We start from the raw sequence: 19,271 nt of genomic DNA on the forward strand, positions 1-19,271 counted from the left end.
GCAGCCCTGCCTCCCGAGCCGGCGCCCAGCTGCATCCTGAGTCCGTCGTTGTGCAAATGAAGCTCCCGGGCAGACCGGGACCCTCCAGGCGACGGCGTCGCCGAGGGGACCCGCGGGAGTGCAGGGCCTTCGATGCGGGGACCCTGGCCTGCAGGCCTCGGGGCGCTGGGCGCTTCTGGAAGTGGGGACCCCGGGCGAGGGGGCTGGAGGACGGACGCAGTCCTGGTCGAGGGGTGGGATTACCTGGCTGCCATTGTCGCCTGGATGGTCCCTGCGGCGTCCCGGGCGGAGTCGGTGCAGGACTCACCCAGCCGCTGCCTCGGAAACCGGCGGAGCCCGGCGCGAAGGGTCGTCGGCCCCGCGTGGGGACGGCGAGGCCCGGCGGCCGCGGTGCCCTGAGGGCGAGCGGGGCCGGCGGGCCCGTGTCCGCGACGAGGAGGAGCCGGAGGACGGCGGAGCGGTGCGGCGACCGGGCTGAGGGCGAGCCGGGGCTGCGGCCGGTGCGCGGGCCGCCCCGCCGTCCTCCTCAGGCCGGTGCGCGGAGCCGGAGGGGCGGGCGCGGCGGCGGCACACGGCTCCGGGGGCCGCGGCCCCGGGGGCAGCCCGGACACCTGGGGGCACCCTGGGCGCGGCCCCCGGCGCGCCGCCGTCCCCGCAGCGGCAGCCCCGGCCGCCACCCCCGCAGCCGGAGCGGCCGCCTCCCTAGGCCCCGCGCCTCCTCTCAGGCCAGGGCCGAAAGAGCCGGAAGCGGGGGGGGAGCGCGGAAGGCGGCGCGCGGCTCGGCGGGGGGCGCCAGAGTTGGATCAGTTTCTTGTAGAGCAGACTGACTGACTTACACATACTGCACCTCAAAACTCAAATACACATAGACTCATACATATACGGTACCTCTTATAAAAACCAAGAAAGTATTAAAGACGCAAATAATGATCCCAACTGAAATCCCCTGCCCTAAATTCTAGAGATACGTTCTCTAGGATGAATTCTATACTTTTACTGAGAAACTATATAGTGAACATTTACAAATCATATTTCCTTAAAATCGGATTTTTTTTCAGAATCACCAATGTACCATAATCTACCATTCCAATACACTTTTTCATTTAACTTATTTCCAGTTTTTGATAGTATAAATAGAAAATAAAGAACATCTCTGTTCAAATAGCATTGTTCACATCTCTTTCTCATTTCTAATGACGGCTTTCCAGAAGAAGAATCCCCGGCCAATTGACCAGAGGATTTTAGTCTCCAGAAACTTACCACCAAATATCTCCCCAGGAAGCTAGTGACTGGACACTCCCCCCCAACCCCAGTTATCTGACAGTAGCCACCACCTGACCCTTTCTCACCCTGAGTTGGCAATTAAATAGGGTTAAAGTGATGCTGAGATTTCTGAGATTATCAGAAATGTGAACTTTCCTCCATCTTTATTGACCATTGGTAATTTCTAAGTGACTTATGCCTCTTTATCCATTTTTTTCCTATAGAAGTGTTAGTATTTTTCTTACAAATTTATTAAAACTCTAGGAAAAATATTACCTCTTTACCTATCATCAGTGGCAAATATTTTTCAACTTTTTCATTTTATGTTTCCCATGACATTCTTTTTACTTTAAGAAATGAGAGTTTTGATATAGTGTTTAAAACTTTATGTCATCAATTCTATCAATCTTGTCCTTTGCTCAAACTTTCTTTCTAAACTGAAAAAGATGATATATATATAACTGAATCACTTTTCTGTACACTTGAAACATTGTACATCAACTATACTTCAATTAAAAAATAAAGAATTAAAAGACCCTTGTCCTGAGAGTCATTTTTATTTGTTTCTAATATTCGTGTTTTTCTATTTGTTATATACATTGTTTTATACAGACATCACTGGAATTGCTTAGTGTGTGTGACATAGGGGACAGGCTAAGGACCTAGCCTCATGTTTTCGTATTCCATTTATTGTGTGATCTATTCCTTCCTTTGTTTTGTAATGTTGCCTTTACAGTATCTCAAGCCATTGTACATGTGAGGGTGCTTTCTTTTTTGAGGGCTAGTCTCTTTTATTGATCCATACCTGTGCAAATGCCACTCTTTACAGTTGCTTTGTAATCTATCTTCTAATGAGTAGTAAAATGGTAAAATGAATTCACCCTCACCTGTCCTCATTAGCTTTCCTATCCAAATTTTCTTTTGCTATTTTTATATATTTATTCCTTGAGCAAAACTCCCAAAGAAAAATCCCATTGAGAGTGGCCTCCCAGAAGAGGGCCTAGGAGTTGAATAGATTTTCCACCAGTCAGTCGCCTATTCCCAGCATTGGGCTTCCTCCCCACCTTCCACAGCCCCAGTGCCTCTCAGCTCCCCTCTTCTTAGAGGTCTACCAGGAAAATGAGTACATTTCTCAGTGGCATTTCCTCTGCTAGGACTTAGGGCACCACTCCATTGTCTCCTTTATCCTCCATCAACCAACAATTTGCTGGCTTCTTTTGCTCACATTTTTATTTTTTCACTTTAGTGGGGTTCCTATAGTGAGATAAGATAACTTTGTACATTGACTCTACCATTTTAAACTGGAAATTGGATTTGTTTGCTTTGGGTGGGGTATACAGCATCCTCACTTACCCTGTCTCATATATTCCTCATAAAAATTTTTTAAAGATGGCTCCTATGATTGGAATTTCACAGCTAAGCAAATGGGATTTCATGAAGGAAATTAACTTACCTACGATCACACAGCTGGTAAGTGGGGACCCCAGGATCTGAAGGCAAGTCTTTAAGGAACATTAGTAATAATAAGAATAATTCAAGGAAGGCTAACACCTATCTAGCTCTAACATGTGGAAGGCAGGATAATGGCCCTCAAAGATGCCCGTATTCTAATCCCTGGAACTTGTGAATATGTTATGATGCCTGGTGAAAAAGAATTAAGACTGCAGATGGATAGAATTATTTGCTAACCAAGTAATCAGCAAGGAGGATTATTGTGGGCTATTTGGGTGGGCCTAACTGTGCTTAGCTACAAAATGCCAGCTGTCCCTAAGCTCCAAGTGCTTACTACTCACCAACAGTCCATGTACAAAATAGAACTATGCCCAGACTGGCAGAGAAGCCCTGGACAATACTGCAGACTCAAGAATTGTCAGGACTATTCTAATGCCTTTCAGCCAAAAATGCTTCAATTCATTATAATTTCTGAGTATATTCCTATAGAATCAAAGTTTTAAATTTGTTTAGTTCTGTGTGCATGTGTGTGTTCACAGGAATCCAAGCTTTTTATCTACAGTCTTGAAAAACAATATTGAGTTCTAATGCCTCAATGATCTGCCAGTATGATTTGTAATGCCAGGCCAAGTCCCTCCTGGCAAAAAAGGCCCTGATAGCCACTCACTGAAAACTGTTTACCACGGAGGGAAAATTCTGACATGATCCCCCAACCACCAGCCTCTTTCTCCTGATGTTGACATTCCCTTCACTGTCCTCCAGTCACAGAGGCCTTGGTTAAGCACTTACTATGTGCTCTATGCCAAGTGATTTATATGCATTATCTTATTTAATATTCATAATAGTGCTAGGAAACAGATATTATTGTCATTTTATAGATAAATAAATTCATATTCAGAAATTATGAACCTTGATTGAGGTGACATAAACACTGAGCGTTGGTGCCATCTGTTTAACTCTCTATGTACTGATTCAATCCCAAGATACACATCTTCCCTGAATTCAGACCATATGTCCAACTGCCTTATTGATCTGTCCACTTGAATGTCCAATAGGTATCTTAAATGTAACACACTTAATAATCCAAATCAGAAATTTTGTGTTGGTAAGGATGTGGAGAAAAGGAAATCCTTGTATACTCTTGGTAGGAATGTAAATTGGTACAGCCACTGTAGAAAACAGTATAGAGGTTCCTCAAAAAAATTAAAAATAGAACAATCATGATCCAGCAATTCCAGAAGAAACAAAAGCAATAATTTGAAAAGATACATGCACCCCAATTTCATAGTAGCAGTATTGACAATAGCCAGGATATGGAAGCTACTCAAATGCCCATCAACAGCAAATGGATAAAGAAGAAGTGGTACATATATATAACAGAATATTACTCAGCCATAAAAAGGAATGAAATTTTACCATTTGTAGCAATGTGGATGGACCTAGAGAATATTATTCTTCAATAATGAAATAAGTCAGAGAAAGACAAATATGATATGATACCATTTATATATAGAATATAAAAATTAATGCAAATGAATGTATATATAAAACCAAAACAGACTCACAGACATAGGTGGAAAAACATATGGTTACCAAAGGGGCAGAAGAGGGACAAATTAAGAGTATGGAATTAATGGATACAAACAACTATACATAAAATAGACAAACTACAAGGTTTTGTTGTGTAGCACAAAGAATGTTACCCCATATTTTGTAGTAACCTATAATGGTCTATAATCTTCAAAAATCAACTAAACCACTTAGCTGTGTATCTGAAACTAGTGTAATATTGTAAATCAATCATACTACAATATTTTACAAAAAGACATGGCCCCCCCAAAAAAAAGAAAAAAGAATTTTTTGTTTCCCCTTTTTATTCCCATTTTCCCAACATCAGTCAATTGCACCACCCAGTTGCCAAAAGCAAAAGCTTCGGTGTCATCTTTCATTTCTCTCCTGTCCTCAAAACCAACATTCAGTTTCTCAGCACCTCCTGCCTGGCTCTGTCCAAAACATAACCTCAATCAGCCCACTTCTCTCATCACCATTGCTACTAGCCTAATCTGAGACATCTTCAGCTCCCACCTGAGATAAGAGCTTCCCGATCGGACTCCCTGTATCTACACACCTGTCCATCCCATGGTATCTGTCACCATCTCTAGGAAAACTCACCACTCACTCCTTAAACCCGCCCCGGGACTTCTTCCCATTACACTTAGAGCCAAACTCCACCACAGACTTCAAAATTGTACTTGGTCTGGCATCCCTGCCAGTGTTCTATCCTCATTGTTGTTGTCCTTGTTGTTATTGTTGCTGCTGTTGCTAGGGAAGGGGAACCCAACAACAGAGGGCTGTGTCACTCACACTCCTTAACACATGGTGCCAAATCATCTTTGTCACACATGATCCACACTTGTTTGTTAGTTGGTTGGCTTATTTCCTTTTGCCCAAATCCCCCTTTGCAATTCCTCTCCTTAAGGGAAACAACTATTCTAATATGGTTTTTTCTGTGTTATTATAAATTGTATATTGCTTTTTTGTATACATATATTTTTAATTTATGTAAATGATACTGTGTAATAAGTCACATTCTGCTTCATACGTTTTTCACTCAGTGTCATGTTTGGAAGATCCATTTATGTTGCATGTTGCCTCTAGTCTGTGTCTTCTAACTGCTGTGTAGTAGTCTCTGGTGCATCTGTCACCTTTTGAAACATCATCCCCTGAGGAGTGGACCCCCAGGCTAGCCTGGCTCCTGCTCCCCAGCACCACAAACAATAAACATCCCATTACTGGAAACTTATCTGAGCATTGCTTTGCAATAGATATCTGAGTGGAGTTGCTGGTAAACTGCACTGCCAAATTGCTGTCCAGAAGTCTCTCACTCTATGTTCCCCCCAGCAATGCGTAACAGGGCCATAAATCCCCTGCGCTGTGTCCCTGCCAGCCTAGGTATAATCTTGCTTTCTGAATTTCATCCCTCAAATAAAGGAAAGTTTATGATAGCTAATGACTTTGAGCTTCTTTTATGTGTCATAGAACTTAAGGTTTCCTCTTCTGTAATTTGCCTGTACACAGCCTTCACCAATTTTTTTCCACTAGAATTATATGTTTTCCTTGCTAATTTTGCAAGAGCTCCCTGCAAATTCTGCGTATAGTCTCTTGATCAATGCTAGACAATGAAAATATTTTCTCCCAAACTATCATCTGTCTGTTAATTTTATCAGTGTTATTTCCTGTTGAATCAATTCTTTACTTTGATAAAATTGAAGTTATCTTTTCTGTTTTTCTTTATGGTTTGTGCTTCTGAATTGTTTAGGAACTCCTTTTTCATGACCAAGATGCAAGTAATCAGGGCTTTTTTTTTTCCCCTTCCAATGCTTGCAGCTCTTTTTCCCTCTCTCTTGTTCCTTGGAAAAGACCTCCAGTTTATATTACAAAGTAGCAATGATAGTGAGTATCCTTCTCGTGTTCCCAATTTTAAAAATACTATGTCTTCATCTCCCAGAAGTATAGTGTTTGTTGTGGGTTTTCAGTTAAAGTGATTCCCTTCAGTCCTTGTTTCCTCATGGGCTTACCATAAATGTGTATTGACTTCTTTATGTTGTATCAAGTGATTTTTCTTCATCAATTGGGATTAGTAATATTTGAATAAATAGTTATAAATATTTTAAAATTTTTATTGTATTCTGGTGTGATGAATTAGGTTGATAAACTTTTCTCATGTTAAACCATCCTTTCACTCCAAGATAAAATAGATAATTAATCTTTCAAATAGAGTTTGGCATCTATCATCACAAGTGAAATAGACATATCATTTTCTTTTGAGTATTTTTTTAACATTTTTTATTGAGTTATAGTCATTTTACAATGTTGTGTCAAATTCCAGTGTAGAGCACAATTTTTCAGTTATATATGAACATACATATATTCATTGTCACATTTTTTTTTCACTGTGAGCTACCACAAGATCTTGTATAATTTTCCTGTGCTGTACAATGTAATCTTGTTTATCTATGCTGCATATGCCTGTCAGTATCTACAAATTTTGAAATCCCATTCTGTCCCTTCCTACCCCCAACCCCGTTGGCAACCACAAGTTTGTATTCTATGTCTAGGAGTCTGTTTCTGTTTTTTATTTATGTTCTTTTTTTTTTTTTTTTTTACATTCCACATATGAGCGATCTCATATGGTATTTTTCTTTCTCTTTCTGGCTTACTTCACTTAGAGTGACATTCTCCAGGAACATCCATGTTGCTGAAAATGGCATTAGGTTGTCGGTTTTTATGGCTGAATAGTATTCCATTGTATAAATATACCACTTCTTCTTTATCCAGTCATCTGTTGATGGACATTTAGTCTGTTTCCATGTCTTGGCTATTGTAAATAGTGCTGCTATGAACACTGGGGTGCAGGTTTCATTTTGAAGTAGGGTTCCTTCTGGATATATGCCCAGGAGCGAGATTCCTGAGTCATATGGTAAGTCTATTCCTAGTCTTTTGAGGCATCTCCATACTGTTTTCCACAGTGGCTGCACCAAACTGCATTCCCACCAGCAGTGTAGGAGGGTTCCCATTTCTTCACAGCCTCTCCAGCATTTGTCATTTGTGGACTTTTGAATGATGGCCATTCTGGCTGGTGTGAGGTGATACCTCATCGTAGTTTTGATTTGTCTTTTGAGTATTTTTTGTGTCATCCTTATCTGCCTGTGAAGTCATTGCACTGGCCTCCTAGAATAATCTGGGCAACTCATTTCCTGTGTTCTGTAAGTATCTTTATAAGACAGAAATTGACTACTCCTTGAAATGTTAGTAACACTGATGTGTAAAACAGTCTGTACTTGAAATTTGAGGGGATGGTTTGTCTTTCAGACACCATTTCAGCTCATAACTATTGATATGTAAGTATTAAGTATTATTGGAATTTAACTGGAATATTTAAGTTCTTCATTTTTTCTCATTCCAATTTTGACATCCTGTAATTTCTTGGCATCTGTCTAATATATATAGGTTTTCTAATGCTATTTGGTAATACTACTTAATTATTTTTTAAAATCTTTGTTGAGGCTGACATTTTTGCTTTTTAGTTTTGATTCTTATTTATATTCTTTCTCTATCATCTTGTATTAAGTAAACATTTTACTGAAGTAAAACATATGAACAGAAATTTATGTATCAAAAATGTGTAGCTCTATGAATTTTTGTGGGGTATATACCTAGGAATAGAAACGATGGATTAAGCACACATATGTACAAAAAACACTTCTACAAAAATCATTATAGCAACATAATTTGTAACCACCAAATGTGAAAGCAACCTAAATGTTAATCAATGATTGGGTAAAGACACTTTAGTGTGTTTACACCATGGAATACTATGTAGCAATAAAAATGTGCACTCCCCCTACACACACAAACATGGAAAAATACACAAACATAAGGTTCGACCAAACAAACCAAAAACAAAGGGGTACAGATTATATGACTTCAGTTATGTAGCATTTAAAATAGACAAAACCAAAGTATGGTTATGGGAGACAGAATAATGGTTAACTTTGCAGGGTCAGGGACTTGGAGGGGCTTCAGGGAGGACTCTGGCGTGCTCACAGTGTTCTGTATCTTTTTTTTTTTCTTTTTTTCCCACCTACATCTTCCATTACTTCTGAGCACCACAGAGGACTAACAGAGACGACTACCATAGTCAGGAGTATCCAGAACACGCATGTCAATTTAAAGACACTGTCAACAGGCAAATGCCCTCCGCTGCGGGACCTGGTTATGCGCAGCACCACCCTGCACGCAAGTCGTGCCCGTGACCGCAGCAGCCTCTCGCAGCCACTCCAGCCTGCAGGATGAGCGGAGAGCGGGCCTGGCCGCCTTGGCCCTGTGCCCTGCAGTCCAAGCCTCCTCCCCAGGCACGTGTCTCCCTATCAGCCCCGCCCCCTGCCCGGCCTCCCGCCCGAGTGACTGATAACCTGCCCCCGCCCAGGACCCCCTTAGCTTCGGCCAGGAGCCCTAGGGGCTGCTCCTCGCTCGCAGCCCCTTCTCCACTGATCCCGTCGGCGGCGGTGGCGGCCGCCGCAGCGAGGGGACCACAGGCGCCGAGGCGCTTCGCGCCGGGGGCCCCGCCGCCCCGTGCATCCGCCCGCGCTCCAGCGAAGGCAGCGGCGGTGGCGGGTCCTCCGCCCCCTCCCCCGCCGGAACCCCCCACGCGTACATCCCCCAACAACGGCCGCCGGGCAGGGCCGAGGGGGGCCCGCCTCGCCCACCGCCTCCAGCACCGCGGGGCACACTCGGGCCCCACGTTCCGGCCCCGGCAGCCGCCCCTCTGCCTCCCAGCTGAGGCGGCCGCCCCGACCCCGACCCCGGAATCCAGGCCCCTGATCTGGCCTGGCCTCGGGCGGTGGCCTCCTCCCGGCCCACCCAAGCCTGGCAGCACAAGACCTGCCGCCTCCTTCACCCTCTGCCAGTGACGAGGGACCGCAACCTCTGCCCGGGAACTACTGATCTATACCTTGATCTGGGTAGTATTTACAGGCGTGTTCACTTTGTAAAATTCTGTGAACTATGTGTACTTATGATTTATGCACTTTCCTACGTGTAAAAGTACTGAACGGAATACAGATGAATCTAATGTGATGAATAAAAGCACAACATTTATGAAGAAGTTATAATATCATAAGCTTTCTAACACTTAATAAAATAGGAATTAAATACATATAGCAAACCTATTGGAATCTATTTAAAATGTAATTAGAGTGGGAGACATCAGTACGCTTCTTTTAGACTCAGAGAACCTGGTACTCAAAAATAAAGACAAGGAGAGACTGAATAATATACCAACAAATTCAAATTAATAAATCTTTAGAATAATTTTGGAAACCTCCAGTGGAATATACAGTCTTCATATACAAAAAGTATTTACAGAAATCAGTAACAGACATATCCAAAAAGAAAACAGTATACATTAAGGTTATTAATAATCCAATAAAATTAAGAATAAATAATAAAATGGTGACCAAAAGTAGAAAACATTAAGTACTTGCAAAGTAAGAAATATATTTCTAAATAGACATTAGGTCAAGAAGATTTCAAACTAAAATGACAAACTCTATAGAAAGCAGTGAAAAAGGAGGACACTTCACACATGAACTTATGGGTCAAAAGTGTATTCTGAGCTAAAAAATAATCATAATGGTCATAACGCTTTAATTATTTTAAGTAAGAAAGGTAAAAGACAGGGGGAAGATATAGCTCAAGTGGTAGAGTGCATACCTGGCTCAATCCCCAGTAACTTCATTAAAAAATAATTAAGTAAATAAACCTAATTACCTCCACTCCCATCCCTAAAAAAAAGAAAGATGTAAGATGAAGAAATTTGCTGTCTATCTAGGAAATTTTAGAAAGATTAGTAAACTTTTATTTTGCAGTTTAGGAAGAGAGAATTTATAGAGATAAAAATTGTACCTGACGAAATGAGAAAAAAAATTAGTAGAATAATTAGTGAATCCAAATGCTTGTATTTAAAAACAACAATAAAATACATAACCTAGTGCAAACTTGATTTAAGAAAATAGAAGAAAAAGTACAAATATGAATAATTATCAATGAGAAAAGAGACAAATTACAATATAAGAGAGTTTTTTTTAATTATAAGACAGAATTATATGAAGCTCCATGGCAACAAATTTGCAAATCTAGAGGAAATGGATCATTTCTCAGTAAAATATAAATGACCAAAATTAACCCAGGAAGGAGATATGAAAAAGTTTGAATAAACCAATTACCACAGAAGACATTGGAAAATTCAAAAAGACCTTTCACTAAAAATGTTACCTACTGGTTTCATAGCTGAGATCTATCTAACCTTTAAAGAGCAGATAGTTCCTATGTCATTTAAATGATTCTAAGCCAGAGAGAAAAATCCAGATGCTCCTGATTCATTTGACAAAGCTCACTCAGCTTTACTGCACAAAGTTTTACACCAGAACTTTGTAAAGAAGAAATAGATAACTGTAATCTCTTTTCCAAAAAGCAAATAGAATCTAGCAGTGTAACTAAAGAATAAAACAACATGAATAATTAGGGTTTATTCAAAGAGTGCAAAGGCTGCTGTGCATTAGGAAATCTATCAAAGTGATCTGTTAGAGCAACAAGGGGAAAATCTGATCATACCAAAGATGCTTAAAAAGACACAATAAATTCAGTAATCATTCCTATAATGATCCAGGTAGGGGGTGTAACTTCCAGAATGCCCGAGTTCAGAAAATACTATCCCCAGAAAACTGTGATAAAATTTGACAAAATTGTCAACAAAAAGTATTATTTCAAACTCTAGAAATTAACCAAAGCACACAACAAATTAAAAAGTATGATTTACTCCTGGTTACATTCCATGCTGTGAAACCTCTTTTGTCTGATATTAATGTAGAATTTTTTACATAGGTATTTTTTATCTTCTCTCCTATTTGTAACTTTACATGCAAAGTGGATTGCTTGTAGAAACCTCATGTCATTTACATGTAATGCTATGAATAATATTAGATTTAAATACACTCTTTTGCTATTTGTTTTCTCTCTGCCCCATCTATCCTTTGCTGCTTTTTTCTCCCTTTTCTACTTAAAAAATTGTTAGTATTCCATTTTATCCACTATTAGCTTAGAAGATACAGCCCCTTTTTCTTTTATAGCAGTTGTTCTACAATTTATAAGATACATATTTTATCATTGTCTACCTTCAAATAATTTTATAACACTTCCTATATATTTTGAGAACCTTATAACAGGGTACTTCTCCCCTCAAAAAAATGCATTATTGTCATATATTTTAGTTCTACATATGTTGTAAACCTCACAACATATGCTTACTTTCCCTAAACAAATATCTTTTAAAGAGATTTTAAAAGTGAGGAAAATGTATCTTATGTTTAATCACAGATTACCATTTTCAGTGATCTTTATTCTTTGGTGTAGATCCAAATTACTTCTAGTTTCACACTCTGTCTGAAGAATTTCTTTGTACATTTGAACATTATTTGTAGCACAGGCTTGCTGGCAATAAATTTTCTCAGTTTTTATTCACCTTTAAAAACTCTGTACTTAACTTTCATTTTTGAAGATGTTTGTAGTTTATTGAATTCGAGATTGGCACTGTTTTCTTTCAGTGCTTTAAAGATACCACCTCATTGTCCTCTGGCTCTGACCAGAAGTCTGCTGTCTGCATATTTTCATTTTCCTCTCTGTTATTGTGTCCTCCCTCATCCCCACCTGCATTTATGATTTTCTTCTTGTAGCTAGTGCTTTTCAACAATTTGATCATAATGTGTCTTGGTGTGATTTTCTTTGTTCTTTGTGGTTCATTGGGCTTCTTACATTTGCAAGTTGAGAGTATTCATCAAATTTAGACTTTTTAAGTCATTATTTCTTCAAATATTTTGTCTCTCTCCTCTCCCATTCCAGGATTCCGGTTACACATATTTTAACTGCTTGATATGATCTCACAACACTGATGTTCCATTCAGTTTGTCCTCAGGTTTTTCCCCTTCTGCATTTTATTGGATGTTATGTCTTTTCCCTGTGGTGTCTGAGCTACGGTTAATCCCATTCAGTGTAATTTATACTTCAGGTATTGCATTGAGAAAAATAAAGTAGGGAAGGGAGATAGAATCCAGGTGGATATTTTAACTATGGTCATCAGGGAAAATCTTATTATTATGGTGAGATTCAAGCAATGTCCTGAAGGAGGTGAGGTCAAGAGAGTCAAGTCTTCAGCATCCTCCAAATCTTTTTCTATTATACCTTTAGCACTTTTTTCTTCTTAACCTGTTCTTTTCCCTAATACAGTAAGGATAGTTTTCCTTTGTCTTCTGTATGCTCCTTTTTGTCTTAGAGTCTGCTTAATTATGTTCTTTCACGTTTGTCTCTCTCTTGCCTTCTTTCCCTTGTTATTGAGTCCTTGTGGCTTCTGGTTCTATAATGGTTTTATTTTACTCTTCTCATCCTTTCCAAAGCTTTGACTTCTCACTCATCAGCTCCTTCCTTCATATATTTGAATACTTTCCTCTCCTTTAACTTCTTATTTCTAGAGACAACATTTTCTTTAACTTAGTTGATAATTAAGGGGAAACATATTCCATGGCATGTCTTCCTCTGGTGACTATCCATAACCTGATTTTTGCTTGTCATGTATTTTTTTTTTCTTTGTGGCTTTTTTCTGATTATTACTCAATTTTGAATGGGACCAGTTCCTTCTGGATCAATTAATGAGGAAAGGCTGTGCAGGGAGGGTTCGTGAACTGAGTAATGAACAAAAGGCAGCTTGGGCTAGGACTTCCTCACTCTTTCATACCATATACATGTACACATTGCATGTTCTCAAAGTCTAACGTTCTAGAATCACTTTTGGGATAAGCAGAAAGTTTGCTTGTCTCCTATATGCAATGGTTTTTTGGTATGGTAATTAAGTGTTTATTGTTCCTGATTATTTTCTTTATCTAGTATCAGCAGCAGCTGGGCTCATTGTCACTTATGCTCATTCACTCATTTACCCCATTAAACTGATAGCCTCTTGTAGAAATGGTAGGTCCCACAGATTTTCATTTAGCCTTACATCTCCTGCCTCTCTATGGTGCTAGACCAGGTTTGGGATACTCCCAAAAGCCCACCTCCACCCTGCCAGAACTACTGATACAAGAGAGTAAATATGGTCTGGCCCTCAACGTGGCCAGCTTCTTAGAAGTCCGTGTGCTCCTCAAGACCTGCCAAGGCATCTGCCCATTCTGGCCAAGTCCCTGTGTTTGGTCCACATATCACCACAGTTGACAGGTGTCCCTCATAGACTGTTGCTCCCTGGCATTGCTCCTCCCTTATCTGATGCTCTTCTCTGTGAGGTGCTATTGTTGTTTTGGACTTGCTGGTTTCTTTTTATTTTAACATTTTTCATTGAGTTATAGTCATTTTACAATGTTGTGTCAAATTCCAGTATAGAGCACAATTTTTCAGTTATACATGAACACACATATATTCATTGTCACATTTTTTTCACTGTGAGCTACCACAAGAACTTGTATATATTTCCCTGTGCTGTACAGTGTAATCTTGTTTATCTATTCTGCATATACTGGTCAGTATCTACAAATTTTGAATTCCCAGTCTGTCCCTCCCCCCACACCCTTGGCAATCACAAGTTTGTATTCTATGTCTATGAGGCTGTTTCTGTTTTCTATTTACCTTTTTTTTTTTCAGATTCCACATATAAGTGATTTCATATTGTATTTTTCTTTCTCTTTCTGGCTTACTTCACTTAGAATGACATTCTCCAGGGACATCCATGTTGCTGCAAATGGCATTATGTTGTCATTTTTATGGCTGAATAGTATTCCATTGTACAAATATACCACATCTTTATCCAGTCATCTGTCAATGGACATTTAGGCTGTTTTCATGTCTTGGCTATTGTAAATAGTGCTGCTATGAACATACGGGTGTAGGTGTCTTTTTGAAGTAGGGTTCCTTCTGGATATATGCCCACGAGCTGGATGACTGGGTCATATGTTAAGTCTATTCCTAGTCTTCTGAGGAACCTCCATACTGTTTTCCACAGTGGCTGCATCACTGTGAAGAGAAGAGTAAAACAGAAAACCTTGATCCCAGTCTTTAATTGGTGGTCTCCAGATTTCCACTCAATAAATATTTACTTAACACCACAAGGAATAAGATGCTGTGTTTAATGCCAGGCAGGGTAAGAAGATGGAGGTAGATAACCATAGCAAATGTCTGAAAAACACAAGCACTCCCATTCTTTTGGACACAAGCATAAGGAAACAAATCCGCATCTGTCCCTGTAGTGGGAATAGGAGCGTTGTTTCAGCAGAAAAGTCTCTGCAACTTTGCTCTACGTGCCATAGTCCTATTCATGTGCAGGGCACCCTCAAGACTGTCCTAATATTACAATGCTTGGGATTATTAATAAATGATGCTGACCCATCCAAATGATTGTAGTAACTAATATTCAATCTGTTCTTTGGTCAGTGCTTTCATTCAGAACCATGTGGGTCACTTAACAAAATAGAATTTTATGACAAAAAAAAAGATCAAATTAGAAGAAACAGTTCTCTGAAGTGGCTCCTTGCCTAGCTAATAATGTGACTGTGCCCTGCAAACTTAAAGTAATCGTTCTGTGGTAATTAAGCCAAAAAAGACTTGGTGTCTCTTCAGGATACCAGGTGAAAAATAAGTGGGATCAGGGGCTTTGTGGGCCCTCATGATGCTGCAGGGGAGAAGTGGATTTCAATACAACTAAGCAGGAAAGGGGGGAGGTGGCCACTTTTTTTCTCCTTAAATCTGGGGATATTGAAACCAAAAATTAAACTGCAAGATGTCATGAGGTTAAATTGTTTCTCTCTTCTTACCCAAACCATGATAAAACCCCTTCACCTCAAAGAGTAAGTAAATGACTCTCAAAGCATTTGCTCATTCATTGCCCCCTCCAACTGCCTGTCCATCCCCTTTTCTTTGACTCCACTGTATTTCCCCAGGAAGTACATTTGTTCAGTCTCTGGGTTCTGGGGAGAAGCCAATGAAATGCTGACCTATTTGTAAGACAGATCTTACAAGGTGAACAGAAGGCATTTTTCCTCTTTCTGAATCTTGTGGGATGTCCTACAGATGGATTAGCTATGGGAGCCCTTGAATTGGAGAGGAACCTGGGATGAAAAGCCTTAAGCACTGCTGGTCTAACATCAGATATTGGCTTTCAAAAATATAAGTGAACTTGGCAAAGTTGTGTAAGATTGTTCTGTACTGGAAAAAGCTACATGTAAGCAGATTTCTAGAGAATATATTTGATTACATTAGCAATAATAGTTAGATGGATCTTACAGGGAGAGATGGAAGGAAGAGAATTAAGGAGCTAAAGCCTCTTCTAGGGATAATGGTTCTCTGAAATGTGGTCCCCTGGTCAGCAGCATCAGCATCACCTGGAAACTTGTTAGAAATGCCAATTGTCAGTCCTCACATCAGACCTGGTGAATCAGAAGTTTTGCAGGTTGGACCCAAGAATCTGTTTTAACAAGCTATCCAGGTGATTCTGTTGTATCTGTATTCTGTAAATTTGAGAACCAATGCAGTAGGGGAAGAAAACGAACTCAAGGTGTAGATATGTAGTTTTCAAACTTCTTTATCTAGCATCCAAATCATCTGGAGAGCTTATTAAAACAAAGATTACCAGGCCCTACTCTAACTAGAGTTCCTGATTCAGTAGGGCTAGTTGGGGTGGAAGATACTTTGCCTGCTAACATGTTCCTAGGTGATGCTGATGCTGGTGATTCAGGAACCACACTTTGACAACCACTGGTCTACATAAAAGATTTGAGTAAAGGCAAGACTTCAGGTTAGAAAAGGATTTTCTGGAGTGAAGATTTGAGGGTGGGTTGGGAATGGGAGAAGAGGTACAACTACATTCACATGTCAATGATTTACACCGAGAATGGCTCTGTCTGCTTTGTGCTCCGGGGAGGCAGCAAAGCCTAGTGAGTCAGGGATTGTATTTCGCTCATCAAGTTTCTTGCTTCCCATGCTTGAGAGTGGCAGGAAAGTAGTAGAAAGAGCCAGCAGTCCAGAAAGCACCAGGGAGACATTCCTCCAAGGAGCCTGCATGAACCAAGGCCCAGGCACCAACCATGGCGGTCACATGTCAGTAGACGCCTGCGGGGAGAGATGAGTTCATCAGGCAGATTCCCCTCCTCAGACCCTGACAAGTTAGCACCTCAGAAGCCTCCAGAACTGAACAAGAACTGAGGGAAAGTGCTGACATGTCCAAATGGACTTAGATTGTTCTCACCACCATGTAGGAAGAGGACCAGGGCCATCCCTGAAAGGGTGAGGGATCCAGGGGCCTACAACAAAGACATGGCATTTGAAAGGGTCCATGCTGTTAGTGTCTTTCATAGGCTCTTTGAGAGACTGTTAAAGACAGAAAATTTGAAATTTAATTTCAATGATGCTTCATCAACATGGGTAAGGGGCAGCGCCTGTGACAAGCCCTCAAGCTTGGGCCTGAAATGACCGCCGCAGTTGCCTGACCCAAGGGACTGGCGTGGTGGAGGCATAAAACAGAAATTAAGTTGGGTTCTGAGGCATGAAATGACTAATTATGAAGAAACAGTTGATAAAACTCAAACTGAGGGACATTCTACCAAACAGCTGGCTTGTACATTCAAATGTGTACTGCACATTAGATTATGGAATTGTGACAACAGTTTCCTAAATTTGAACAAAAATGAATCTGAATTTGTCTATGGATGTAGCAGGTCCAAACCACAATCCACAGACCAGTATAGTGAAGTTCATAATTCATCACAAAGAACTTACACACCAAGAATAGAAATTGTTTCTTTTTCATTTTTAAATATTATTTGAGAACTTTCAAGAGTCTATGGTTGAGTTCCTTCTCTGGGTGGTTGGCAGGCTGTTCTCAGAGTGGGCAGTGCTGGATCTGTCCAGGGCAGGTGTGGAATATCACACGGTCTTGATCTCAACTTTTCCCAGGGTGATAAGAGGCATAGAGTTTACTGCTGACATCTGAGACAGGAAGAGCAGCTTCATGAAATACCTTTCAGAGTAACTGCTCTTTGATTTCTCTTCTTGTGTGATCTTTCTTGCTTCTGAGACTCTACAGTGCTTGCAGTCTGAACCAAGCACCCGAACACTTGATTTTATCCAGCCTGGTGTTTTCCCCAGTTGTTTCGTGTATGTATCATTCATCTCCCAACCCAGATGTAACCTCTTCAAGGCAGGAACTGTGTCTTCCATTACGTTTTCATCCTGAATAGCATTGCCCTGTACCGGACTCCTGTAAGCACAGAAGGAATATTGGTCAGTTTAACCACAGAAAGAATGAATGTATAAATTAACAGCAGTGCACATTTCTCCTATTATGCTAATTGAATAAATAAATAATAAAAAAAAGCTCCCCCCAGGAACATGTCTGTTGGATTTGAGAGAATTTGAGTAACAAATTATTTACTAAAAAATGTAAGAATTCTCCATCTATATATAAGTTGTAATTTGCATAATTAGTGGTTGCCTGTATATTTCTTTCAACTCCTAGTTAGACAATTACAGCGTGCCTCATTCTTAGATCCAGTGATGATGCATCTATAAGCTTACCCACTGCTTATCTCAAGTGGGCTGTTGGACTAAGCCAGGCTAGACTGTGAAATAAGAAAAATCTAGCTCTGCCGCCCCTCCTTCCTCTGGCTGTGCACACCCTCCTAAAGTATCCCCTGTCCCCACTCTCCATCTTCTTCCTAACTAGTAGCCAACCAATTAATTAGCTGTAAAGAGCTAACGTATTACCCCTGTATAGGACTATTTGTCTTTTAGAAAAAAGTCATTAAGAGCTAGCTTTTAGAATCTAAGAAGAATTATTTCTAATTGTACACTTTCATATATTGAAAAGCCAGTGGGAGAGAGATTTAGGGATCAGGTCCCTTAAATCTCCCCTTCTAGGAAGAACCCCATTTTACCTGTGCATGAAGAAGCACCCATTTCTTTTTCTTTTTTTTTTCTTTGGTTCTCCATTGTAAAATTTCCTTTTTTTTTTTTAATTGAAGTATAATCAGTTACAATGTGTCAATTTTTGGTGTACAGCACGGTGTCCCAGTCATGCATATACATACATATATTTGTTTTCGTATTATTTTTCATTAAAGTTTATTACATGATATTGAATATAGTTCCCTGTGCTATGCAGAAGTTTGTTCTTTATTTTTACATATAGTGGTTCATATCTGCAATTCTCAAACTCCCAAATTTATCTCCTCCCACCTTCTTTACCCCAGTAAGCCATAAGATTGTTCACTATGTCTGCGACTCTGTTTTGTAGATGAGTTCATTAGTGTCTTCTTTTCTTTCTTTCTTTTTTTACAGATTCCACATGAGTGATATCATATGGCATTTTTCTTTCTCTTTCTGGCTTACTTCACTTAAAATGATGATCTCCATGTCCATGCATGTTGCTGCAAATGGCATTATTTTATTTTATTTTATTTTACTTACTTATTTTCTAATGGAGGCACTGGGGATTGAACACAGGACCTCGTACATGTTAAGCACACACTCTATCACTGAGCTTTACCCTCCCCTGAGGCTTGCTTTTTTTAGTGGCGGGTCCTGCTCTTCCTGGGCCCTTCTGTAAAGATACCTGTTTTACTGGGATGATTCCCTGGTACAGCAACCTGGATGGGGGAAGGGATGCTAGAGGGTTGGCAGTAAACAGGAGGCAGGCTCTGAGCCCCCTGCTGCCCAGGCCTGTGTCCGTGAGACAGTCGTTCTATGCCAGCACCTGCTGGGCTGGCGCTGGGTGCCCTTTGCTCTACTAGGTGTGGATGCTACCAGGACCCCCTGCTGACTTACCCAGAGGAGCTGGGTGGGCAGGAGAGGGGGCCACAGCTAGAAGGCTTCCTGCACTCGCCTGAGGCTGTCTGTACCCATGTGAGAAAGGTCACCCCCAGGAATAACCTTGGACAGGGCTGCAAGTTAGCCTTGTCTGGGAG

At 40.5% G+C, this 19,271-nt stretch overlaps 1 protein-coding gene across 1 annotated transcript in view; it reads right to left on the reverse strand.

Moving 5' to 3' along the window:
• Window positions 1–8,934, reverse strand: part of LOC140699555 (uncharacterized) — a 46,443-nt gene extending 37,509 nt beyond the window's left edge. Inside the window, exons 1-2 of the mRNA XM_072972210.1 lie at window positions 8,739–8,934; window positions 244–718 (exon numbers count right to left, since the gene is read on the reverse strand). Of these exons, the coding sequence (XP_072828311.1) occupies window positions 244–718; window positions 8,739–8,934 (671 nt within the window). The remainder of the gene's footprint in view (window positions 1–243; window positions 719–8,738) is intronic.
• Window positions 8,935–19,271: the final 10,337 nt, after the last annotated feature.

This window comes from Vicugna pacos, chromosome 11 (assembly GCF_048564905.1).
Source record: "Vicugna pacos chromosome 11, VicPac4, whole genome shotgun sequence".
NCBI lineage: Eukaryota > Metazoa > Chordata > Mammalia > Artiodactyla > Camelidae > Vicugna > Vicugna pacos.